This window comes from Ictidomys tridecemlineatus, chromosome 8, assembly GCF_052094955.1.
Source record: "Ictidomys tridecemlineatus isolate mIctTri1 chromosome 8, mIctTri1.hap1, whole genome shotgun sequence".
Classification (NCBI taxonomy): domain Eukaryota; kingdom Metazoa; phylum Chordata; class Mammalia; order Rodentia; family Sciuridae; genus Ictidomys; species Ictidomys tridecemlineatus.
The window spans coordinates 72,037,957-72,065,640 of record NC_135484.1 but is presented as its reverse complement, the minus strand read 5'-3'; the positions used below and the strand labels follow the sequence as shown (position 1 = coordinate 72,065,640).

Genomic DNA, 27,684 nt, shown 5'->3' with positions numbered 1-27,684 from the left:
GAGAGAAGTGTGTAAAGCCTATCACTCTGTCAACACCAAAGAAACCATTTAAATAATTTGGGATGCTTGGAGGATGGGGTCATCCACCCAGGGACTATAAGAAAGGAAGCATTTAGGAGACTACTGTACAAAAACTTAGCCATTGGAGTAGAAAGACCTTATTGGGTTTCAGCTCACAACTTAAGACTCAGGTTCTTCATCTGAAAAGTCAGTAAGAGTACCTATCTGTACAGAGTAGCTGTCCTTAGACAGTTTAGCTCTTAGTGGAAACTTAGTCCTGATAAAAGCTATAATTGTTAAGACAGGAGATTTACAAAATACTGGCTTTTATACAAGAATCATGGTTGGACCTAGAAAGATTCTCTTTGATCATCTGGCTCAACCTTGCTATTTCACAAATTGAAAAAAAGGGGGAAAGAGCTCCAAAGAACTTAGATCAGTAAGAGGCAGAGCCTGGATTTGTTTCTGGATCTGACCCAAGGGCTTCTAGGTTTCCCTCTGCCCCTGGGTCAGGGCTTTCTTCACAACATAAGTTTTTTTCATGTGGGAGTATGAGGTTGTTGATTTTCAAGGTTTCTTGAGCCAGGAAGAACTCTATGCATAGTTCAAAATGGTGGTATCATTTAAACATTTAAAGATGGCAAATTCCAAATAAAAATGCACAGTCAACACAAAAATTTGGTAGTTTGCTACTTCATCACTTTGGGCTATTTATTGCTGAGTATTTTAAAAGAATTAAATGCATTAAAAATAATGTAATAGAATACTCATAGTGTAACCTCCTAAGGTAAGGTAGATAAACAAAAATGTAAACATCATATAAAGATGTCCTCCCCCAACTCTCCTAGCTTTCAAAAATACAATCCCCATGTCAATCAAATTAGTTTCATATGGATAACAAAAACCAGTTTCTCAGGAAGAAAAATAGAAGATATTTTAAAGACATGATTTTAATCTCTAGAGTACAGCAAAACTAGATATGTTACATTGGGTGTGGCTGACAGGAACAGGATCGGATACCAACAACAGAAGAAACACAAAAGCAACACCAGTGAAAACAAAGTAAACACTTTCTTATTTTAAATCAGTAGTTTTATTACAATACGCACTGACACACAATTAGAGAAGGAATGTTCTGACATTTCTGAGCATTTCACGGAAAGCAAATGTAACCATCCAGGCAGTAGAGTCATCCACACCTTTTCCAAACAAAAAGCTAAAGCTTTTTACATGTGATAACTCAGGAAAAGCAAAGTTTTCTTATCCTTATCTAAAATACTTCAGTCTTAGAAAATAGCTATTGGGAAGTGACCTAAGAAGGGAAGGGTTTCCTTCATAATGTCCCAAGTCCTGCTTCTAGGTTCCCCTCTGCCCTTGACTCTCTAAATGACTTGTTATGATACTCTAAATGGTAGCATGTTTGGGGGCTAAATGGAATCTACTTATAAGGCCAACTATTGTACTTCAATAGAAAGGAAAGGATAAGTTTAGAAAATTAAGTCCTGCTAAATGCACAATGGCAAAAAGAAAATATCTGGGTGTATTAAAAATGAGATGTTCTTTTCACATGACTCATTTCAAAGGTTACGATTACCATAAACATTTTAACTCTAAAAGATCATTGGCAAAAGCTTGCTTTTGCACGGGCTCAAAAGCAAGCAACATACCATGTGAAGAGTTGCTAATCCTGGGGAAGCAGGCATCAGGCTACTTGGAGTTGCATAGTCATTTTTTTTTTTTTTTTTTAGATTCACTTTGTAAAAGACACATGGACCCTTGAGAATTTCCCCTTTTTCAATAGTCACTGTGGCATTCAGATGTTTAAATCCCTTTAGCGCCCAAACATACAAAAGCACTTTAGGAAAAAAACCATTAAAATGGCATTTTGGATAAGTTCACACTACACATTACATAACTTGGGAACAATAAAGGAAACAGCCCAAGCATGACTCTAGTATTTCACATAGAAAAGCACTGCATGAGAAAACTGTTTAAAAACATTAAAACTCAGGTGCATATAAATACATTTTTGGTTAATCTGTGCTATGTCATATAGAAATCCTGTCACATATTCAGCCTGCTAGGTAACTCATTTGGGTTTTCATGTCTGGCTGTATCAGTAGAAGAATATACACTGTTGCATATACTTACATATATATGCATATACATATATAAAATTTAGATCATGAAAATTTGTTTTAAATACATATATTTAAAACATGTACCTCTAAAAATAAATACATTAGCCTCTAATCAGCTAATTCTCAGAGTTCCTTCACAAATCAATCAGAATACAGTTTCTCAACAATGGCAGATGACCAATTAGCTGCCCTTTAAACCCATTATCTCTCAGTAAACATTTTGGAGTTCAGATGTATCACTGAAATAACATCCCTAGAATAGAATATAGATACAGTTTTGGCTTTGACAGTAAATGTCTTGATTTCCTTGATGTTTAGTTCCTACAAGTGTAGGATTTTCTAGTGACAGCATTCCATTCTGTTGATATTACCTTCTAATAAGAGGAGTCAGCTGGCATTTCCTTGGCCATTTTATTTTAGGGAACTAACACAACATCATCTGTATTTGATATCGCTTTCATAGATCACAGTGAGTTGTGTGTTTTAATATAATTTATAACATGCTGATACCACTGAGGTAAAGCAGAAGTAGCCCTGGCATTTAAAAATGAAAAGTCTCCCAGGAGAGCCATACATAAAGGACCTGGTGGTAAGTAGTTCAAAACTATTGCCAGAATGGACACACCAGATATCTGATATTGTACTCCAAACAATAGAAACAGATTAAAATACTCAAAAGACTTGTTAAAGAAGCAATGCAAGTCACAAAAATGGAGCTTTACTTTTTTACTTTTACATCTCCAAAACAACTTCTCAAAATAATATAAGCCAGAACAAGTTGTTTAATACACAATACCTAACAACTTTGTCATCTGTTTCTGAATACAGGAATTTCAGAAATGTAGGGGATCATGATAATGATAATGCCATTGCCTATATTTTTAAGAGGAAAATTTGCCATAGTTGAAACACAGCTTCTAAAATATACAGAGTTTTATGCACTCACAGTTCCAGATTGCTAACTTTATAAATTAAAGGTAAAGTTATCCATATACAAACAAGGCCTCTTTTTCATTGATTTCAATCTCATTTAAACCTTTGGATATTTCAATCTTCAGATTACACAAGGTAAGGCTGAGTTTATTAGATATAAATTAAATATTTAAGTCCATTAGGTACTGTAGCACTGAGGAAACAAATGCATCAAATAATATACAGGTTGGCTACAATACCTTCCTTTTTCTTTTTTTTAAATTCAAATGTGCATCAACATCAAGTCACACTTGTTTTTTTCATTTTTCTGGCTGCAAAAATGGGGCAATAGCATTTTTTCTATCTCATCTTTCCTCTTGAGCCTGAAGTCAGAGGCAGGTAGGTCTTAAGTTGAAGGACGTGGCCTTTTGGGAGGTGGTGGTGGCATGAGCTCGGTGTCAGGGTCCAGGTGATGCTTTCTCTTCTGCCCTTGAGAAGCTAACACACATCTGTCAATGAACTCAAACAGCATCTCCTTGGTGACAGGGTTTGATATGCTATTGCACACAGCTGTGGACAAAGGGAGACAGGCATCTCATGTGAGGGTTAATTAGGGAAGCTGATTCACCACACACAGGCTTGTGAGAAAGGTTTAAACACTGCCATTTTACCAAAGGATGACATGCTTCTGATTAAACTAATCTCCTCCCTCTGCCCACCCTCCAAATAACTGCTTTCCTAGGGGTGATTCTTTACTGGAATATTAATTTTAAACTAAAACTTTAGGTATTTGGGTTATAAGCATGTCTTCACTATGGTTTTCTATTCCTTCAAACAGTTTTTTATGGGATTCTAGTCTAGCACCGTACACTGAACTATTGTCCATACTTTGTAGTGCACTTTTTCTGTAGATGTTTTAGTCAATCTTCCAACTTTCCCTCAGGAAGATGTCCATTCTGAAACACTTAGCATTACTCACCATGCCTATGGCAGACCATATTATTTTATTTTAATAACTTCTTTGAAAATTGTCTAATAAATCAAGCATCTTTTCTTGAATGACCAAAATTTAGTACCAATCATTTTCACTTTATTTACCTACTTGATTTTGGGAAAAAAAACACTGGCTTAATCATTGCTACTTTTGAACTCATCCCAAACGTGGATACTAATTTCAACAGGAGCCCTTAAATGTACAATAATCACTTTTAAACTGCAAAACCTAAACTGGCAATTTCTGTATTTTCTTCTAAGCTTATCATATCATCATTGATTAAGCATGTTAAAGTCCACAACTCTATTAACCTTTAATCTTGTTTTTTACCTTTTTCAACTCCAGTAAAAAATGTAATCTAGGGCAACTGCTACTAGTAATAAGTGTACCCTATAAATTTCAATTAACTTGTGTTGTTCCTCATAAAAAAAAAACCTTAATTATTCTGAATCCCCAAAGCATTCAGATTGTACCCAAAGAACACTTTGAAGGATGGCATAGCAGATTTTGTGTTTTTTAAAATGGTTTTCATTTACTTTGTTCTCCATTGTTTGTAAAATTATTTTAGGAGCTGGAAATTACTTTCCCCTGCTAATTTTGTCTTTTACCATCTGGCAAACAATGATTTGTATAGTTTTGAATAGATCTGAAATTATCATGGCTTTTGTTGTTGTTGTTGGATAAATTCAACTTGTATATAGCCCAGTATCCTGCCCTTTACACTCTCTTCTGGGCACATGGCACAAGCCCACTAGTTTAGAGAGGAAAACCTAAAGCTGACTGGAACCAAATAGGGTGCCAGACATGATACTGCTCTGGTCAACAAGGGTGAGTACAAATGACTCTGTGTACCATCAAGTAGAATGGCACATACAGAAGAATCTGGGTTCTAACAACTTAGTTTTTTTTTTTTTTTTTAATGTAATAACTACTGGTAGGTTGTCATACTCACCCATGGCAGTGTTGTAGGCATTAGGAAAACTTTTGTCTGTTCTCTGTCTCATGAAGACCCAGCTGTTGTTCTCAAATTTGCATTCTATAATTTTGTTGTCATACTGTTTTAGCTCTTTTGTCACCTGTTTTAAAAGAGAATTGATGACAATATTTAAATCATTTGAAAGGCTTTTTGCTTCCACTATGTGACAGACACATTAGGAAATGCCAAAAACACCTCAGTAACTCTTCATGCAGAGCTCTTTGTCATCTGAAGTGTCTAATCAAGCCTAAAGATATGGTGTGCACTCCCTTGTACACATGCTCATTTATCCGACATTTTATAAATAGTCATGAAAACGGCTGTCAATATATAGCAATTAAAAGAAGCTAAGCAGAAAGCAGCCACTTCTGGGCCAAATGCAAATATGTTACCATGGGGACCAAGCCTTCAATACTGTCTGTGTCTGTGGCTTTCAGAAATTGAGTATACTGATTAGGTTTCCTCAACCTTCAGGAAGGTCTCACCATCTAAATTCCTATGTCAAAATCCAAGAATTTCCCCTTATTCATAAAAAGAAAAAGTTGCACATAAAAAATAAACGGCAGAACCAAACCCAAGCAATGTGCATCCTAAATACTTTGCTTTCAAGCAGAAATAATTAACCAAAAACCTAATCTTTAGGCTACTTTCTTCTCATCTGCCAAACTTGCATGAATATAAAGATGAAGCTACTTTGACTTTAGTTGGTGGGTTTCTTGGCTTCTTCACTTCAGATGATTGAATGTGGATTAAAACTTACTTTATCAAAGCTAAAAAGTATCCATGGTAACTACAGAACCTTTCAAAAGATATTCCACTGGGCTGTGAGGACAGTTTTCATAAATAGGAACCAAAGCTTATCTTTGCAGTTTTCAAATCAAATGCCAGTCATGGTAATATTTTAATTCTGTCCTCATCTTTCACAGCTAACAACTTTTCCTCACAATATGGTAGATTGCAATCATTTAACTTCATTAGCATTATTTGAAATGCTCTCATTTTTCTACCCACATATTCACTATTACCTAGGAATATGAAGGGAAGGAAATTTTTAAAAGATGCTTTCAATTCACAGATTAGATAGTGCATATCTTCATAAAAACTTTCAAATTGTATTTCTTGTCCCTTAATGAGCATTATATTTGATTGAACTATTTGCATTTTCAACAAATCTAACGAGTCCAACATTTTCAATGGTTCTGGAACTAGACCTGCCTCCAAAAACTGATGGTCAATGGTCCACTTAGCAAACCTGTATCTCTATTCTCAACTATCCATCATGGCAGACTAGACTCTCCTGCACTTTTTACTAGGGACCCACCTTTTTACTTTTGATTTACTATTTATAGCCAAGTACTAGGCAATTCATTCAATTAGATAACCACATGTATGTTATACTATTTGAAAGATCTAACAGAAATTTGTTTCCAACCCCTTCAAAGTCTTCATTTTCTTACTTCTAAAATGGGTAAACAAGTTCCTAATTTACTGAGTCATTGCAAGAATAATAAATAAAAATGCCTGGGACATCATAGATAATCAGTAAAATTGGTAATTGAATATAAAATTGGCAATGAAACATTTCTTTCTAAAAACTGGTTTAAAAAAGTGTACCATCTTAACAGTTTTCAAGTATACAGTTCAGTCATGCTAAGTATATTCACATTGTTGCACAACAGATCTCTCAGGCTTTTTCATCTTACAACACTGCAACTCTGGACCCACTAAGCATTAATTCTCCCTTCCACCCAGACCTTTCTATTTTCTGCTTCTGTGATTTTGACTACTTCAGATACTTCAAATGAGTAGAATCACACAGTATTTGTCCTTTTCTGACTGACTTAGCAAAATGTCCTTGATGTTCATTCATGTTATAGCATGTGACAGGAGTTCCTTCTTCTTTAAAGCTACATAACATTCCATCATATGTATATATCAAGTTGCCTTTAACTATGTCAATGAACTTTTGGGTTCCTTCTACTTCTTGGCCATTATGAATAATGTTGCTGTTAATGTGGGAGCACAAATATCTCTTCAAGATATTCCTGCTTTGAGTTCTTTTGGAAAGTCAGAAGTGGGGTTGCTGGATCATATAGTAATTCTGTTTTTAATTTTTTGCAGAACCTTCATACTGTTTCCCAAAACGGTCGCACCTTTTACATTCCTACCAATTGCGGGGTTCCAACTTCTCTGTATGCTCACCAACATGTGTTGTCTACTTTTGATAGTGGCCATCTTGATGGATGTCAGATATCTCATTGTGGTTCTGATGTACACTTCCCTAATGATTGATGATGCTGAGCCATCTTTTTCATATGCTTCTGGTTAAATACCTTCTTAGAAATGTCTATTCAAGTCCTTTGCCCATTTCTTAACCAAGGTTTTCTGTTGTTGAGTTGTACAGAAGTTTCTTACACATTCTGAATCTTAACACCTTATCAGACATGATTTACAATTATTCCACTGTTTTACTCTGTTGATGAGCAAAGGATGTTAAATTTGATACTGTCTCTTTTGCCTATTTCTAATGTTACTGCTTCTAGTTTTGGTGCCATAACCAAGAAATCACTGTTAAATCTATGTCCTGAAGTTTCCCCATGTATCTTTTTTTCTAGGAGTTAATAATTTTAGGATTTAAATTTTAGTTTTTAATCCATTTTTCAGTTAATTTCCTATGTGATATAAGGTTAGAGTCAACTTCATTCTTTTGCATGTAAATATTCAGTTTTCCCAGCACCATTTATTGAAGAGACTGTCCTTCACCACAGTGTTTGTCTTGTTACCTTTGTGGAAAATCATTTGGCTCACCTATGCACAGGTTTATTTCTGGGCTCTCTATTATACTGTTTTGTTTTATTTGGTGGTGGTGGGGGCGGTGAACCAGGAGTGCTTTACCACTATATATCCCCAGTCTTTGTAATTTTTATTTTGAGATAAGATCTCTCTTAAGTTGCTGAGGCTGGCCACAAACTTGTGATCTTCCGGCCTTGGCTTCCTAAATAGCTATACATACAGGAGTTGGCCAGCATAACTGGTGACCTGTCTTTATGCTGGTAATTAAATACACTATCTAAGTTACTATTGTAGTATGTTTTAAAATAAGGAAGTATGAGGCTCGAGTCTATTTGAGATTCCTTTAGATTCCATATGAATTCTACTTCTGTTAAAAAAGAATACCATTGGGATTTTAATAGAGATTGCTTTAGGTAGTATAGATAGTTCAACTATAAACACTGAAAATCTTCTCATTTACTTGAATCTTCTTTAATTTCTTTTAAAAGTATTGCTTATAAAAAAACTTTAGAAGGAAATTCACTAAAGGAACCATGCTGACATAAAAAGGTACATTTTGAATATAACTGTCAAGAAAATTATATAATATTTACTTTAGAAGAATGGGCTTGCTAGTCAACAATGTGTAGTCTGTACTTCTATAAAGTGGCAATTATGGTAAGTCTTTATCATATAGCTTATCATTCTTGTGTTCTTAGTTTCAGAATTGCTATAAATTATGCATTGCTCAATCTTGACTATAGTAACTTATTAGTATTTATTAACTATATGTGTATCTGTTTGGCCAAGCATTAACAATCTGGGAAAGAGAACTTCCTGAAAAATACATGCATCTGCCACTACTAACTTGACTGCATTTCCATGTTCAAGAACAATACTTTGTTTTTCATTGATCATGCCAGTTATATTCCCAAGATAGGTATACTGCAAAGGCCCTCATTTGGTTAGATGGTAAAATATATCTGATAAAAATAATATCTCCCATATATGCACAAACTAAAGATAGATTTTACTAATACTTAGATCAAAAGAAAGACTGGCATTTAATTTTAGTATCCATATTATAATTTGTTACTATGATGACAATTATCCTCAATTACATATTATTATTTATTAAACCAGGCCCATTAGGCCTTCTAAAATCAACTGTTATTTTAGTTTGAGTTAATGAGAGCTTGAAAGTAAAAATAATAAAATATTTACAAATCACAATTTCCTATCTGTACCCATAATTACATTGAATTAATAAGCTTTCATTTTTGGGGGGGGGATGTTAAAAAGCAATATATATTTTATATAGAAAACTTTTTCATGCATCCTTCTTATTGAATAACATACTTCTATAGTATGTGAATGTACCAATAATCTCGAGTTAAGAGACTGTCATGTGAAACTGGACCTAGTACCTCTGAAGATTTTTAATTAGCAGTTCAAGTATAACACACATTATGAAAGACCCAAAATGGAGAGAAAAAAATCACAGTTGCTCTGATCTGCCACATTTTTACAGACTGTTTTGTTGTTGTTGTTGCTCACAAAACCACACAATCGGTGTTGGCTGAAATGATTTGCACAGAGTAGACAGAGAGGTGTTTCTATTTCTAGGGTAGGATAGGAGCCTTTAGAATTACTGTCCCTGATCTATGGAAGTTCAGTTTCGTTATCAAAACCTCATCTTTTTATTATTTATTATTGTTGTCTTAAATTTTTGCAAATCTAATAAATTTTTAAATTTTAATTTGTTATATATGAAAACAGAATGCATTAAAATTCATATTACACATATAGAGCACAATTTTTTTCATATCTCTGGTTGTACACAAAGTGGAGTCACATCCTTCATGTCTTCATACATGTACTTAGGGTAATGATGACCATCACATTCTATTGTCTTTCCTACCCCTATGCCCCCTCCCTTCTCCTCTCTCCCCTTTTACCCTTTGCCCTATCTAGAGTTCATTTAATCGTTCCCCACCCACCACAGCATACTATGAATCAACATCCTTAAAACAGTGAAATCATTCGGCATTTGGTTTTTTGAGATTGGCTAATTTCACTTAGCATTATATTCTCCAGCTCCATCCATTTACCTGCAAATGCCATGATTTTATTCTCCTTTAATGCTGAATAATATTCCACACTAAATGGGCCAAGGAACTGAACAGACACTTCTTAGAAGAAGATACACGATCATATGAAAAATGCTCAACATCTCTAGCAATTACAGAAATGCAAACCAAAACTACTCTTAATATTTCATCTCACTCCAGTCAGAAGGGCAGCTATTAAGAACACAAACAACAGTAAGTGTTGGTGAGGATGTGGGGGGAAAGGCACACTCTTACATTGCTGGTGGGACTGCAAATTGGTGCAACCAATCTGAAAAGCAGTATGGAGATTCCCTAGAAAACCTGGAATGGAACCACCATTTGACCCAGCTATCCCACTCCTGGGTCTATACCCAAAGCACTAAAAACAGCATACTACAGGGACACAGCCACATCAATGTTTATAGCAGCACAATTCATAATAGCTAAACTGTGGAACCAACCTAGATGCCCTTTAGTAGATGAATGGATAAAGAAAATGTGGTATATATACATAATGGAATATTATTATTATTTTTAATTGAACAAAGGCTAAAGGAAGGGAGGTTTCTCTGAAGGTAATATGTTTTGAAGACACTTTGAAATACCAAATACCTGCATACTGAAAAGCCACCAGGGAGTTGGTTTTCTTTCTTTTTAATTTCGAGATAATTATACACAGAAAAGTTGTAAAGATAGTACAGAGAGTTTTCTGTATTTCCTTCACCCAACTTCCTCTAATGTTTATATTTTACACATCAGGTTATATTATCAACTCTAAAAAAGTTAGCATTAGTACAACATAATAAACTATACTACACATTTTATTAGTTTTTCCATTAATGTCTTCATCTGTTCTAGAATCCAAAAGAGGAAATCACATTGCATTTAATTGTTACATCTCCTTAGACTCTTCCCAATCCACGATAGTTTCTCAAAACAGTTCTTGATTCTTTTGAAGAGCACTGGATATTCTGTAGAACACTCTTCAACTGGGAATTTTCTGATGTTTGCTCATGATGAGACTAAGGTTATGGGTTGGGAGGGATGCACCCTTCTCATTCTATCATATCTGAAAGTATTATTGGTGATGTTAACCCTGATTACTCGGTTTAAGTGTGCTTGCCAGGTTTCTGTACTGTAAAATAACTGTTTTTTTTTTTTTTCCTTTCCATAGTCTATGATTAGTTGTAAGTCAGAACATCTAGCTCCGCTCAAGGAGAGGGGAATTAAGCTCCACTTCCTAATAAAAAGGGTATAAAAGAATTTGTGGTCACTTAAATTTCTTAGAGAAGATACTCTAAAGCTATATACATAACCTGTTTCTCAAAGTTTCCATCATTAATTGTAGTATTTATACATCAATCCAGCATGCAGCAAATATCACTATACTATCCCAACAGAATTTTCTATTTCCTCAATGCCTTGTACATTTATTATTTGGACTTCTATAATGAAGATTTTTCCCTTCCTCCCTATTTAATTGCTTATTTATATCAATATGAACTTCTGGATGTTTATTTTATTCTTTGGCTTATAATAAAACACTGTCTTCATTTATTTTGATGCTCAAATTGTTTCAATTTTGGCCACTGGGAAATCTTAGAATAGCTCCTGGGTCTTTTAAACTTGCTTCTTCTTTTTATAGTGGGGCCCTCCAAGGGATTTTTTTAAGAACAAAATTTTCTTTAACAGTCTAGGCTATGCTAAGGAAATATTATGACCATCGGTTTTGGCCAAATTTAAAATTATTATTGAAAGGAAGGGAGGGAAGCAAAAGGAAAAGAGAGGAAAGAAAGAGGAAAAGTATGTGATGGTGGTGAATAAATGAGATGTAAACATAGGTTTATACTTAGACATTTTTGCCCACCTTTTATGACTTGCTGTCAGGAGTCAAATTAAGTTGACAATTTTTTCCTTTCCTGAAGTTATAATTTTACTTTTTGTTCATTCAAAAAGTAGACAGTGTGATGAAGGGTAGATTTTTTAAAATATATCTCAAGAAATCAACTCAAAAATCTTGTTTTCACATAAATAAGTTCATTACTAAGTGCTCATGAAGGCAGAGAAAATAAAACAACAAATCAGAAAAAAAGAATGATAAAGGTTTTCTTTGTGATGTAGGAGTGATATAAACAGCAGAAGACTGAATTATTAGTTATATAATACATTAATACAAAAAACAATACATAATAGTAGGGTAATTATGCTATGTTACTTTTAGAAAATGAATCCATTGAGTAGAGGAAGTAAAATACTTGACAAAACTTACCTTTTAATTTTAATATATTAATAATATTAATAAATTAATAATAATAATATAAGAATTAATTAATTTTACAGTAGAAAGCACTTTGACATATTGTACGTAAATGGAGTACAACTTTTCATTCCTCTGGCTGTACATGGTGCAGAATCACTCCAGTACTGTAATCATACATGTATAGAGGGTAATAATGTCTGTCTCATTCTACCATCCTTCCCATCCCTATAGCCTCTTATCTTCACTCCCTTCTACACAAACCAAAGTTCCTTCATTCTTCCCTAACACCCACCCTACTACCAGGCCCCACTATGGATCAGCACCCATTTATAAGAGAAAGTATTTGGCTTCTTGTTTTGGGGGATTGGCTTATTTCACTTAGCATATATTCCTCTAGTTCCATCCATTTACCTGCAAATGTCATGATTTCATTCTTCTTTAAGGCTTGGTAATATTCCACTGTGTGTGTATATATATATATATATATACACCAAATTTTCTTTATCCATTAATCTGTTGAAGGGCATCAAGGTTGGTTCCATAGTTTAGCTATTATGAACTGAGATGCTCTTTTTATTGCATTAAATCTGAATAATGGTTTTGATAGTATGGTCATTTTGACAATATTAAATGATGTGGCTGCATCACTGTAATGTGCTGTTTTTAAGTCCTTTGGGTATAGAATGAGGAGTGGGATAGCTGGGTCAAATGGTGGTTCCATTATAGGTTTTCTAGGGAATCTCCATACTGCTTTCCAGATTGGTTGCACCAATTTGCAGTCCCACCAGCAATGTAAGAGTGTGCCTTTCCCCCTACATCCTCACCAACACTTACTGTTTGTTGTCTGTGTTCTTAATAGCTGCCCTTCTGACTGGAGTGAGATGAAATATTAAGAGTAGTTTTGATTTGTATTTCTGTAACTGCTGGAGATGTTTAACATGTATTCATATGTTTGTTGATCAACTGAATTTCTTCTCTTGTGAAGTGTCTGTTGAGTTCCTTAGTCCATTTATTGACTGCGTTGTTTGGGTTTTTTGGTGTTAAGTTTTTTGAGTTCTTTATATATCCTAATGATTAGTGCTCTCTGACGTATGTGTGGTAAAGATTTTTTTTTTCCCAGTCTGTAGGTTCTCTCATCACGTTACTGTTTCCTTTGCTGAGAAGAAGCTTTTTAGTTCGAATCCATCCCGTTTATTGATTTTTTATTTTACTTCTTGCACTTTAGGGGTCTTGTTAAGGAAGTCATGTCCTAAGCCAACATGATGAAGATTTGGGCCTACTTTCTCTTTTATTAGGGACAGGGTCTCTGTTCTAGTGTCTCAAGACTTTGATCCACTTTGAGTTGATTTTTATGCAGAGTAGGGGATAATTTAATTTTATTTTGCTACATTTGTTGAATAGGCTTTATTTTTTCTCCAACATATGTTTTCAGCACCTTTACCTAATAGGAGATAAACATATTTATGTGGGTTTGTCTTATATCTTCTATTTTGTACCATGGTCTACATGCCTGTTTTGGTACCAATACCATGCCATTTTTGTTACTTTAGCTCTGTAGAATAGTTTAAGGTCTAGTTTTGTGATGCTTCCTGCTTCACTCTTCTTGCTAATGATTGCTTTGGCTATTCTGGTTCTCTTATTTTTCCAAATGAATTTCATGGTTGCTTTTTCTGGTTCTATGAAGAAAGTCACTGAAATTTTAATAGGAATTGCATTAAATCTGTATAATGATTTTGGTAGTATGGCCATTTTGACAATATTAATTCTGCCTATCTAAGAGCATGGGAGATCTTTCCATTTTCTAAGATCTTCTTAATTTCTTTCTTTAGTGTTCTTTCTTTAGTGTTCTATCCTGCTACTTTGCTGAATTCATTTATTAGTTCTAGAAGTTTTCTGGTGGAATTTTTCGGATCTTCTAAATATAGAATTATGTCATCAGCAAATAGTAATAAGTTTGAGTTTTTCTTTTCCTATGAATATTCCTTTAATTTCTTTTTTTTTTTTTGTCTGATTGCTCTAGCTAGTTTCAAGGACTATGTTAAATAGAAGTGCTGAAAGAGGGCATCCCTGTCTTGTTCCAGTTTTTAGAGGGAATGCTTCCAATTTTTCTCCATTTAGAATGATGTTGGCTTGGGCTGAACATAGACAGTTTTACAATGTTGAGGTATGTTCTTATTATCCCCAGTTTTTCTAGTGTTTTGAACATGAAGAGGTGCTGTATTTTATCAAATGATTTCTCTTTAACTTTTTGATTTTTGTTAAAAAAAAAATGGTACTAGGGATCAAATACAGTGTGATTTACCACTGAATCATATCTCCAGGCCTTTTTATTTTAAGACAGGAATTCACCATGTTGTTGAGTATGTCACTAAATTTCCCAGGTTGACCCAGAACATGCCATCTTCCTGCCTCAGCTACTGAGTAGCTGAGATTACAGGTTTGCACCATCACACCCAGCAAAATTTTAAAAACATGCTAGATATACCACTTTTTTAAAGTTCCTGCACTAATATCTATTGTTGGTGCCCTTATAATGAAGAACTATGTGTAAATGTTATAATTTGCATTTGCTAAGGTAGAAACTCATAGCAGAAAGTCTCTCATGATCAGTAGGATTTTGTTTAAGCCTTTTAACCAGACATGAAACTAGTAAAATAGCCAATTAGAAAGGAAACAGCTATAATTTCACCTTATTTATACTAAAGTACAGACAAGTCACAACACAGGGTATGAAATTCACGGTAAACTATAGTTTACCACCTTCCAATAAAATCATTAGTCACAGTTATTATTCAAAGTATGATAAATCTTCATATAAGATAACTGGACAGATCAACAACATGATGGTAGTACTTAGTGTGTATAGCTCAAAATTAGAAATGACTTATTTTCTTCTCTGTGTTTTGCTTTATTTTCTAAACTTTCTTCATCACATTTGACTTTTATGATTTTTAATAAAAATCATAAAAATAAACTGCTTCATTTCATTAAAGTTATAAACATGAGGCTGACTTTCAATGTAAAGGCACAATAAATTAGAAGAAATAAGCATTGAGATGAAAGACAAAAAGGTTGTAATGAGGCCCTAAGCCCAGTTTCAAAACTATGCAGTGAGATATGTGAGTAAATTAAATGATTCACCTCATTTAAGATGAATCACAAAGTTATGAGAAAGTGTTACAGTTTAGATCGAGGCATCCTCCAAAAGCTGATGTGTAGCAATGCAAGAAATCTTAGAGGTGGAACAATTGGGTTATGAGAGCCTTAACCTAATCGGCGCATTAATCCCCTGATAAGATTAATTGGGTGGTAACTATATCAGATGGGGTGTGGCTGGAAGAGGCCATCACTGCGGGGGTGCCTTTGGGGTTTATATTTTGCAGTGGTGAGAAGAGCTCTTGGTTTCCTGATGCCATGTCCCCAGCTACCACACCCCACTTCTACCTGACGAATGGACTTGGCTGTTTATGTACTGAGACCTCTGAAACCATGGGCACACAAATAAATATTTCTTCCTTAAAATTGTTCTTGTCAGATCTTTTGGTCACAGCAGCAAAAAAGCTGACTAAAACAGGCAGGAATTATATTATTGCCCTTTCACAAGCATAAAGACTAAAGCTTAGGATACTTAAAATATCTCACCTCAAGTTCTAAGCCTAAAAATTGGAATAGCAAAGTCTCAAATATAGGTCTCCCTTTCTAATGCTGCAATATTATATTAAATCCCACCAGCTATTACAGGACCTGGCACTCTGGAAATTACTATGTGTAGAATGAAATAAAGTTTTCTTCCTGATCAGATTTTAGCTGAAATGGGGTACAGAAACTTCAGCATACATCAGCATAAAAAGCCAGTTACACAAATACAAAGCCACCTTGCTCAGTTTCGGCACTGGGTGTCCTGGCAGCAGGAGATGTGCCCATGCTTTTGGTAACCTAACTCAACGACTGTCTTAAGATGGCTATAAGAATGGCACAGACATCAAAGCAGGATTCCACAGTACAAAATTATAAAAGACCCCTTCTGAAACAAGTTTTTCTTTTCTACTCTAATTTAAGTTTTAAACAGCTTATCCTAGTACTATAATCCTACTATAATCAAAACAGAAGTAAATGTTTCAGTTAAACACGGATTTATAAAATATTCTCAATTACTAAACACCTATGTGGGCATATGAATGTTAGCTGATACACTGAATTCAACCAAAAGACAACTGTGCTGTCTTTTTTTTTTTAAAGAGAGAGAGAGAGAGAGAGAGAGAGAGAGAGAGAGAGAGAGAGAGAGAATTTTTAATATTTATTTTTTAGTTCTCGGCGGACACAACATCTTTGTTGGTATGTGGTGATGAGGATCTAACCCGGGCCGCACGCATGCCAGGCGAGCGCGCTACCGCTTGAGCCACATCCCCAGCCCTGTGCTGTCTTTTGCAGTCAACTATTAATCAACTAGCTGGGTGTGGTGGCTCACACCTGTTATGCTAGGTATTTGGGAAACTGAGGCAGAAGGCTAGCAAATTCCAGACCAGCCAGGCAATTTGGTGAGAACTTATTGCAAAACAAAACAACAACAAAAAAGTATTCATCTACTTCATATTCACTATCATTCTTCAGTCTATTACAGTGTGGCTTCCAGTTTTTCTACTACAGAAAAACTTCTGTTGAGTTTATCAAAGACCTCTATGTTGCTAAATCAAATGGACTCATATCTGAATCCCTCAGCACTGCTTTGGCACAGAAAACCCCTGCCTTCTAAAAACATTTGTCTCTGGTCCAAGATACACAATCTGGCTTTCCTCTTCTATCCTTTGTACCCCCTTCTCAGGCTTATTTGCTGACTTTTCTGAAGTTATCAAGTTTCCATATGCTTGCACTTAAATACCATTTATACGTGGATAATCCCCAAATTTTATCCCTTCCTGTTTTCTGAGTTTTAGGTCCATTTTTCTCTCATCCAAGCAGCTACGTGCCAAGAACAAATTGTGGACTGCTGATACAATTGAGAACATGGCAGGCACAATCCTTGCCCTTTGGAATGTAGTCTGGTGTGAAAGGCAGGCAATAAACAAAGAAATAATTACCAATTATGATAAGTTCCACAAAGAAAACATAATGTGTAACAGAGACTAATATAGGGAGAAAGACACTAGTTTCGGGTGGGATCATCCAAGGAGATGATATTTAAGCAAAGACTTAAAAGATAATAAGATGCCAGCTTACAGAAGGGAAGAAGAAGGGGAGGAGAGAAAGTAAGCATGCTGTGGGCAAGGAGGAAGGGAGAAACACATATATCAGCTAGTGATTAACAATGTTTCCAAAGGCATAAGCAAAAAAGATTTTACAACATTGGCATGTAGAAGGTACAAAGGGAATGCAAGTAAAAACAAAAACTGTCTTCTCCGAGCTTTTGATGGACATCCCACTTAAATCCGACTCCTTCTCAAACTCTTCCTATTATATTCTATATATACCCTTTTGAAAACACACATATACTGAATATATATTTCAGCTACTTATCTGACACCTTTTTCTGTTCCCCTGTGGTGCTGGGGATTGAATCTGGGGCCTTGCGTATGCTAGGTTCCACCACTGAGCTACATTCCTGGTACCTACTTGACATCTTTATTTGAATATTCCACACCCTTCCCAAACTATCATGTTCAAAACTCTACATTTCATCTTCTTTTGACTCTATTTCTTGTCTTCTCCATCTCAAAAAAAAAAAAAAAGTTTTTCTAGGCAGAAACCTAGGATTCCTCCTGATTTTCTCCTTTTCTTTTCCCTCATATTCAATCCATGACCAGGGTCTACTAATCCTACCTCCAAAATACACATTTAATGTGTCTATTTAACATATGTGATCCATAAAATCAGTAATAAATTAAACTACCAAAATTTAAAACTTATGCTCTCTAAAGATACTATTAGAAAAATAATTTAAAAAGCAAAAAGCAAAATGCAAATTAGATCAAGTATTTGCAAATCATATAACTCACAAAGATATGTACATCCAGAATACATAAAAATATAAAGAAACCTTAAAACTCGATAAAAAGAAAATAAACAATCCATTTTTTAAATGGGCCAGATGTGAGTACATGCCCGTAATTATAATTAAAACCACAATGAGATACTACTATATACCTATTAGAATGTCTGAAATAAAACTACTGATAGTGCTGAAAACATGTAAAGCAACCAATCTCTCATACACTGCTACTGAGAATGGAAAATGGTATAAACACTGTGGAAAACAGTTTGGCAGTTTATTTATAAAGTTAAACAGATGCACTAATCCTAAAAATCAGCAATAGCATTCCTAGGTATAACCCAAGACAAATGAAAACAAACATTCACATAAAAGTCCAAACTACAAATGTTTACAGCAGATTTAGCTAGACTTAAAAAGCTACAGAGTTCATGACTTCATTTCCAGGACATACCAGAAAAGGCAAAATTAAAGAAACAGAAAACAGATCAGTAGTTGGTTTGGAAGTAGAAGAAGTGATTGATTACAAAGGAATGCCATGTGAAAATTACTGGGTAGTGATGGAACTGTTTTATATCCTGAGTCCAGTGGCAGCTATTTGCCTGTATGTATTTATCTAAAATCATAGGACTATATACCAAAAGTGAATTTATTGTATTAAAATTTAAAAGGCAAACTAAAAAATAAAAGAAACATGTCAATTAAAAAAACAGATAAATCAAGTCATATCATCCCATCAATAGCTTACCATTGCAATGCACTAATGACACAGACTCTACTTATTATTATCTATGCATACTTTACAACTTTCCATTATTTATTATTCTCTGTAAATTATTTTTTGATTATTAATTTAATATCTGCCTCCCAGAATGAGTAACAATTATTATTCAACACTTGATCAGTATGGAATATTGTTCTAAATGCTTTAAACAAATTTATTTAATTCTTAAAACAACCCTAGAAATACTATTAGTATATCCACTTTACATATAGGAAAACAAAGACATAGGAGTTAAGTATTTAATCAGGATTTAATAGATAGCAAGTGGTACAGAGACATATTGTATCCCTACTAGATTCTCTAATATAGCGTCAATTTTTTTCTATATATAAATCCTGAGATTATTCTAGAGATGTGGAAACTGAAGCCAGAGAGTTTAAGTAATTTGCATGAGGACACAGAACTAACTTGTTTTATTATCAAAATTCAAATTCTTGGTCTGAATCAAACCTCTGTGCCCTATTTTTCCCTCAGAATCTAGGTTATAGGTTCAAAAAATATGATAAGAGGCAAAAGGTAGACCACACTTATGAGCAACTTTACTTCTTAAATATAAAACTATCATCTAAGTATTATCTTCAAGGATTACATTCCACCTTGGAGAGACTATTAGTGGGAGAGAAAGTGGTATGTGACTGATGAAGGATAGAGGGCATAAAATATTGGCCTGAACCAAGCCCAATATCTGTTAAGTTTCTTTTCCTTCAATTTCCAAATGAACATCATTCTGACCTGTATCATCTCTGCTGCTTGCTATTCTAGAAGCAGTACAAACCACAAATCATAGCAATTGCAGAATTTCTCAATCATTAAGGATTTACAATAGGTTAATTTTAAAATGGGTAACATTTCACAGCTGCAAAGCTTTTGTCTGATTTCTAGACCAAATGAAAAGCCATTATTAGACAGAATGACCTTTCTATGGGTACAACTAGCAAAAGGAAAAGGTCACGTGGAAAAAACAGGCACCTTTCCAGGTAAGGTGAGGTCATGGCAATGGCTTAGTAGAGTGCCAAACTTTATATAACATGGCATGTTGACTCCCAGTCTGTTTAGTGCCAAGCATGATGAGAATTATAGGCAGATCATAATTTCACTGCATGCTCAGATAATAAAACAGATACACGACCAAGGAAAGCATTACAATATACCATTAATACAAGGGGGATAAAATGCAATATGCATATCTAATACTATTTTCTTTATAAACAGTTGTAAGTATAATGGCAGGCTTATCTGATCTTGCTTATTTTTAAAGATGTCTATTGTGCAACCAATACAAATAATTCATGAAGTTTATCCTAGTGAATTTGACAGTCTATCCACTTCTGGCACTAGCATATATCTAGCTGAAAATCATTTTAATGATTATTAAATAGCCATGGTACCAAAAATTCAGAATATGCTGAAGCTGATATTTGAGCTAGGAAATGAAGATGTCAACATACAGGTTTTTTTTTTTTTTTCAGTATTGGGGATTGAACCTAGGGCCTCACACACGCTAGGCAAGTGTGCTCTACTGTAGAGCTATACCCCCAGCTCTTGTCTAAAACTTGATTTGGAGACAGGGTCTTGCTAAATTGCCCAGGCTGGCTCCAAACTTATAATTTTCCTGCCTCAGCCTCCCCAGTATTGGGATTAGGGGTGTGTGCCACTGTACACAGCAGTTGTCAATGTATAGTACAAATGAGCCCATTATTTTACTTTCAAGAACTTGCTAACAACTTAGGCCCAATATTACTTTAAAATTCATTTAGCAATGCATGCTGGTTATATTATTATCTCCTTTCTCTCACCTATTATAAACTCAACTATTCAACTATGCTCTTATTAAAAGGATAGAGCCCTCAAGAGAGCTGTCCTTCAGATAGATCTACATGGGTATGTGGCAGTAAATTAAAATGCTTCAATGATAATAAAAGATTTCATTTCCATTCAGTTTAGCATTTAAAACACCAACAATAATGCTGAGGATCTTCTCCTCTGATCATCTAGAACAAGCACTTTCTCTTTAAAATGACTCAGCTTGCTTTGTGGCACTATCAGGAACTAAATTCCACAGACTCACACAACCTTTGAATCATTAGATTAGATACAAAGAACTGCTTAATTAAGTGAAAATGTTTCCATGACCAGGATTCATCTGAGCAAACAAAGCTTTCTTACAAGTCTGTACCTAAAATCAATGCAGCCTTACTAAGACTTCTAACCCCAGCAGATATAACTGGACTTTGGTATGTTCAATCAGTCATTTAAAGTTATTCTTTGTCAGGTACAAATCTGTGTCTTCTTTGAGAAAGAAGATCTAGAGTTATTGACAAGATATTACACAAACACAGAGAAATAATAATGCTTGGAATCATGGGGTTCCATTTTGTCTGTATGTTTTCTTGAAAGACATTCATGATGGATTTATATAAACCATCAGTTCCAGATACTTTGATATTTTGAAATATCAAGACAAAGTTTGAAAATTATTGCAAAAAAATTATCTGCATTGTGTCACCATTTCTAAACATCTTCATACAAGATTTTTTTTTCAAAACATACTTCAATAACCCCTCATAAAATCAAATATTTTGGAGCTGAAGCTCCAAACAGAAAACTTGGCAATCATCAAATCAAACACTTTCATTCTGCAATATTAAAGTACTAAAGTGCCCCTCTCATTCTCTGTATTACTTAGTGTGGGTACACATGCATACACATGTACATGACCATTCATGTATAAAAGTCAGAGGAGATAGCAAATTCACTATTTTGATAAGCTTTACTCAAAACTTTTTAAAGATTTTTCAGCTAAGATCATTATTTTCATCAGAGATATTTATGTTTAATTATTGACTGACATTTTTCCTTCATAGAAAAAATTTAATACTTATTAAATGCTAAATTAAACATAATATTAATAAATTAAACATAATTGTAGGATATAAGATGACACTTTACATGTATTATTATCCTTTTTATAACAACAAAGAAATTAAGGATCAGAATAATCAATTATTGCAAAGTTGTATTTGGATCTAGAGCTTTACACTGTATTTTCTCTTAGTAATAATAGTAAAATTCAACATACTAGATAAAAAGTAACTTTTTATTTGTCTTTTGCTCCTAATAAAAAAAATATTAGAGGCTGGGTTATAGTGCAGTGGTAGATAATGTGCTTATCATGTGCAAGGCCTTGGGTTTAATCCTCAGCATCAAACAAACAACAAACAAACAAAAATATTTACTAAATAGTTAAAACCAAAGAACTAATGGAGTTGAGCTAATGAAGTATCCTTTGTAGTCACTATAAACTAGAGACACGTGGACTCCGGTAAGTTGTGCTGAACTCAATGAAATATAATCATCCCAAACAGAAATGATTTAAAAAAAAATAGGCTGCATATGAGAAAAAAACAAAACCAAAGCATACTACAAGTCTCAGTGCCATATGCTGGTCCATACCAGCTTGGACAGAAGAGGTCAAGAAAGACAAAAGAAGTTTAAGAAATCTCAAATGTGGGTAGTAAAAAGATACAGAAAAGAGACTAAGTTCTAAGTGTCCTAGGTTAGCTCTGTGAGATAAAGATCAGTGGTATTTAAAGGAGGGTCCAGTAATTTCAAGTGTTCTCTGTCTTGGCAACTGGTTTACCTGCTTTTATTTTCAAACTTAGAAAGAAGATAGGGTGGCTTTGCTTAGAATTTTGCGTGTGTGTAAAAGTTTATTTTATTATCTTGAAAAAAAAATTCTACATTTAGAAGTAACCAATTGCCTGGTCTTTGAAAGATCAGAATTTTTACAATTTGTAATTCTTACATTTGTAATCAGATTAATTTCTCATTTTGTTCCTTCCTTTGCCACTTTTCATACTTTCTTAGGTTTTTGTTCTAGTCTTTCCCAGTTAGGATAATGGGAATGTCTCCTGGTGGGAATAAAGAACAAAATCTGAAACTACATGGGCAAAAAAATCCCCACATTTAGGACATTCATCACTCCACTGCTCTTATCAAGTCTCTAGAGGATCTATTCTAAATAAGGCACTTGTGGTTATCTATTATTTGCTGGGAAATTATTTTCTGAATAATTTCATGAAACTATGTCTGAGGATGATTAAAGTAAGTGGCTTCTCACTTTTCCTCTAAAAAGCATCTAGCACAATCTTGGAGCTTATTAAAAATAATATATCAGGTAAGTATATGCTTGGCAAGAATGTTTACCAGTTGTCAGTATTTTACAGGACAGTCCCATGCTAGTGTGCTGCTTCTCTCTAATTTTGACACAGCCAGCTCAACTCTATGACTATCCAAAATCACTGTGTGAGTCTTTGAAGAGTGTCATGCTGTGCCTTTGCCAACTTTTAGACAAGTACACCAGCAACACTGAGCTCCTAAGGAGTGGCTCCCACTGTGGTGAACTGTTGTGCAAGTAGCACACTTGCTATGGGAGGCTCTGCTACAACACAGGAGGGATGTTTGGGGTTTATTAAAAATCAGAGAACACTATGGAGCATTAGAACACAAAAAGAGGAGAACACATTACCAGCTTTGTCAGCTGCCACAAGGGGCACAGTGCCTAGTACCTTTCTGTGCCCAGAGGCTCTAAATTATCACTTCTTTAACTCTCAGCACCACACTTCAAATGTTACCACTATCATTTCCAGGTTTGTGTTTGGAATATTCCAGGGATAAGAGTCCTTCAAATCCTGCCATATAATTGGTGTTAAATTTACATATAGTCATGCTTTCTGCATTCTGTTGTAAAATGAATATTCTAGTCATTTTCTGGCCTCAGAAAAGGTATGTGTGGGAGTAGGGTGAAGATCCCTGTTTCAACTATTCCATATCTTGAAGGTTCATTAGCAAATGAAAGCTGTGTAGCCCCACTTTCTGCTCATGGCAGAATGAACATCTGAATTTGACCCCAGATTAATCATGAGATAAGAACTCAAGAGTTAAACAGGCTAGCAATGGATTGGCAAGTCAGGAGAAGTGGCAGAGTGAATCCTTCTCTCATCATATGACATGATAAAAGGAAAAGTAACTCATTCTTAGTTTGATTTTTTAGCAGCTTGTTTTTTGCTTAAATAACTTTTCAGAAATCAGAGCTCAACAGTGAGAACAATTATGTTAATAATGCCAGGAAATTTGTTTGCTTTGTCAAATTGAGCTTCAAAAGCACTTCAATTGAACATACATTTGTGATTGCAAGTAATGTCTATTCTCATATCCATTTAAAATGTTTACTTTATTACAGCTTATTATAAATGTGAAGTCTGAAATGCAGCACCATGGCTGCTCAATTTCCAGGCCACAATTTTATGATAATCATATGAAATGTATTCATGTGTCAACAGAACTGCTTCACAATGCCCCATATGGAGCTGTTAGCAGCTCTGTTTTTCTGATGGTCACATAGTTTTCTGCTTCATCAGAAGCACAGCTATAAGCATAGAGCTTTTCATTTGAGAATTTTAACTGTAACGTGTACCATTTTGCTACACTTAGTTTAATTGCTACTGCCTAGCATACAGGTAAGCTCTTACAGAAAACTATCCTAAATACACAAACATGAACAGAATAAAAGAGTTCTGTTACTTATTACAAAGCTAGACACTCTTTTTAGGTAATCTTTAAGTATCAGGGGAGTTGAGAATTCAGAATTCCTCAGTACTTAACATTCCTTATGCATGGAGGTGTAGATATCTCCTCTAGGCATCTTACAAAGGAGTGAGAGATCACATAATATATGCAGATCCAATAACTGAAAATGAATAACAGGGCTAGACATGTCCCTTCCTTCATAGTAGTCTCTGCATGCTTTCTTCACTTTTGTGACAACTAGCCCATGAAGCTACGTCCAGAAACCAAGATCTCTAGCAACATTTCTTCATTTAAACCCACATTTCTGTTTTCATGCAGTGGACCGAGCACTTTGGGAGAGACATCAACCGACAGGAAACAGGATCATGTGGTAGCAAGCCATGCATACATTTACTTTAGGCTTAAAAAGAAAAACAAAAAGCTCAAAAAGAAAAGCAAGAAGCTCCTAGGATCACTTTTCTGAGTTAATAAAGGGTTCTGTGCAACTTCAACAGATTTCATTTTTTTTTTTTAATGCCTAACTGCTTCTGAAGGAATACCATTGTCCAGAATCTTGGCTGGAAGGGAACATTGAAGCTCAGCTATACCAGCTCTCTCTTTTCAGATGGAAAACACCAAGGTTCACAGAACGACTATAACTTGCCTGAAGCATATGCCTCTTGGGTGCAGAGCTAGAACCAGGGTCCACATTTCTGGTGTCTCAGTGCAGTGCACTGACTCTGTAGTGTTCTACAGGACAATAATTAATAAACAAAAGGGATAACTTGTTTACAAGTTTTACCAAAGAGAAGAAAAACTTCTGATATAATACATTGTTATTTTCTCTTCTATTTTAATTCATTAAAATAAAACAAAACAAAAAACTGAATGAGATCTACTACTTTGATTTCAAAACAATCACCAAACTTGGGTAAACAAAGCTTGTACTATATACAAAGAAAATAATGGACTGATTAAACAACCAGCAAGGAAGTAAGGGAACAATTTGCCTTTTCTATATAAACAATGGAGGTGGACAACTCTACGGACACGAGTGTTGCTCACAATGCCATATGATACCCCACCTCAGAGCTCCCGCCATTTTCCTTTCCTACCACAACTGCATTATGAAGAGGCTGCCTGATTGGGCAAACACTCACACCCATCTCTTCTGTGGTTACACTTACACTAGTCAAGTGTTGCTGATGCTTGACTTTAAAAGATTTCAGATGGCATTTTTCTCCAGAGAATTAAGCCTATTTTGTCAGTCTCTGAAATACCATATGGCTTATTATTCTAGAATATAATTCCTTCTTTCCATGTACATTCTCCCATATAGATGATAAGCTCTTTAAGGGAACAAAATAAGGACCATTATTTTATTCATAGCCAAATATCCCACTGAACACATAACAGATGCTCTACAGCCATAGCATTATTCCTCCCACTGACTAATATATCATCTTCTCCACTCTGGCAGTCACTTCCCTTTTACTAAGATCACTTTCTCTAAGAAACTCCTTTCTGATTCCACAGATTCTATGCTTCAACATACCTTATTTTCTCCTAATCTTGAAAAGATAATGTGTTGAATTCTCTGTCTCCAACTTGACAATAATGCTAATCAGGATTTCTTCTCTTCTTCTTCTTTTTTTTTCTTTTTTTCAAATACACATGAATAAAAAGTTAAATACTTTGGGTCTGAAAACCAAATCAAAACAGACTAAGCCCAAGCTAATGACCCATTCATAAGGTTACTTAGACGCTGGATCAACTATAGGTATCTAAGTAAAAGTCTCTTAAAAACTGCTGCAACATAAAATCAGGCTTCTTCTACCACTGTGGCAGTATGTATGATTTCTCGCCAAGAAAGAAACAGAATGTTACCTATCCGGAAGATGTGAAGAAGGAAAAAAAAAAAAAAAAAAAAGCAGCAAGTAAACTTTTTCCCATATATTTTTATGTCAGATGGGAAATAAAGCAAAGCATCCTACCACATCATGTTTAACATTAACCTGTCAGATGGGAAATAAAGCAAAGCATCCTACCACATCATGTTTAACATTAACCAAGAATTTCCTGCTTCCTAAAACTTGAAAGATAATGACTCACACACACAGCATTTATCAATATTTTTCACAGTAGCAAAAAAACAATAAATGCACCATTCCTTTCTCCATTAAGTGTCCAATTAGGAGAAGCATTAAATATACATTGTAAATATGTAAATGTGAAATAAGAAATGAATTTGCTTCAAGTCTTAATAATTCATTGTTCTGTTAATGATCCAACAGATGATTTAATATTAGTCTACTAATAATATCTCAATTAAAATTCGGAAGTTCTTTTGAATCTTCATGAGGAAAGCTAACATGATAAAGACCAAACCTTTATAACATGGGCCATTGGAGGTGGATATCCAAGACCCAAACCATAGCAGTATTAATTTAACTTATACATTAGACATATTAAGCGATATCAATAATAAATAATAACAAATAGGAAAACAATAATATACTATAATGAAAATTATTTAAGAGTTACAAACAGTTTAGTTCTGTAATTTTCCATTTAATATTTTCAGACCACAGATGATCATGGCTAGAAATCACAGAAAGTGAAACTACAGATAAGGATGGGCTACTATAATCATAAATTACTTGTCTGGGTTTTTGTTTAACAACAATAACAAAAACTATCCTGAATATGGTTCAATGAAAATCACATTTTTATTTAATAACAGTAATTTTAAAAACTATTTTAAGGCAAAGATGAGAAATCAGATGCTTTTAATAAATGTGCATTGTGTTCTATACTTCAGAAACCTTTCATTATTCAATTTTTAAGCTATGTAACCTAGAGCACAATGCTTGGAAACTGACAGATGGTTGCTATTGGGGCTGAAGGAGTTAATCTATACAAACCATTTGTGAACATCAGGGAGTTAGTTGTCTCTGCTAGTTTGTTTCCCAATATTTCCTGGAATTATTCTGTACACAACTTATGTAAAAAAAAAGTATGATTTACATTCCGCTGTCATGTATTTAAAGAATAAAACCAATAAAAAATACATATCCTGTAATTCAAGAACAAAAAGTATAATATATTACATAAACAGAAGAATTGTCTTCTCTTTCATCTCTAATTTCAATTTTAAACAGCAAGAAAATAAAACTAAAT

The 27,684-nt window shown here is 34.4% G+C and overlaps 1 protein-coding gene across 2 annotated transcripts in view; it reads right to left on the bottom strand.

Annotated features, from left to right (window-relative positions):
• Positions 1-1,070: 1,070 nt before the first annotated feature.
• Positions 1,071-27,684, bottom strand: part of Rngtt (RNA guanylyltransferase and 5'-phosphatase) — a 217,301-nt gene continuing 190,687 nt past the window's right edge. Inside the window, exons 15-16 of one of the 2 annotated variants that reach the window (XM_005324717.5) lie at positions 5,000-5,123; positions 1,071-3,623 (exon numbers count right to left, since the gene is read on the bottom strand). In XM_005324717.5, coding sequence (XP_005324774.2) covers positions 3,460-3,623; positions 5,000-5,123 — 288 coding nt within the window. In that variant the 3' untranslated portion in view covers positions 1,071-3,459. Of the gene's footprint in view, positions 3,624-4,999; positions 5,124-27,684 lie in introns of those variants that run through there. The other variant, XR_013425011.1, reaches the window with a different exon arrangement.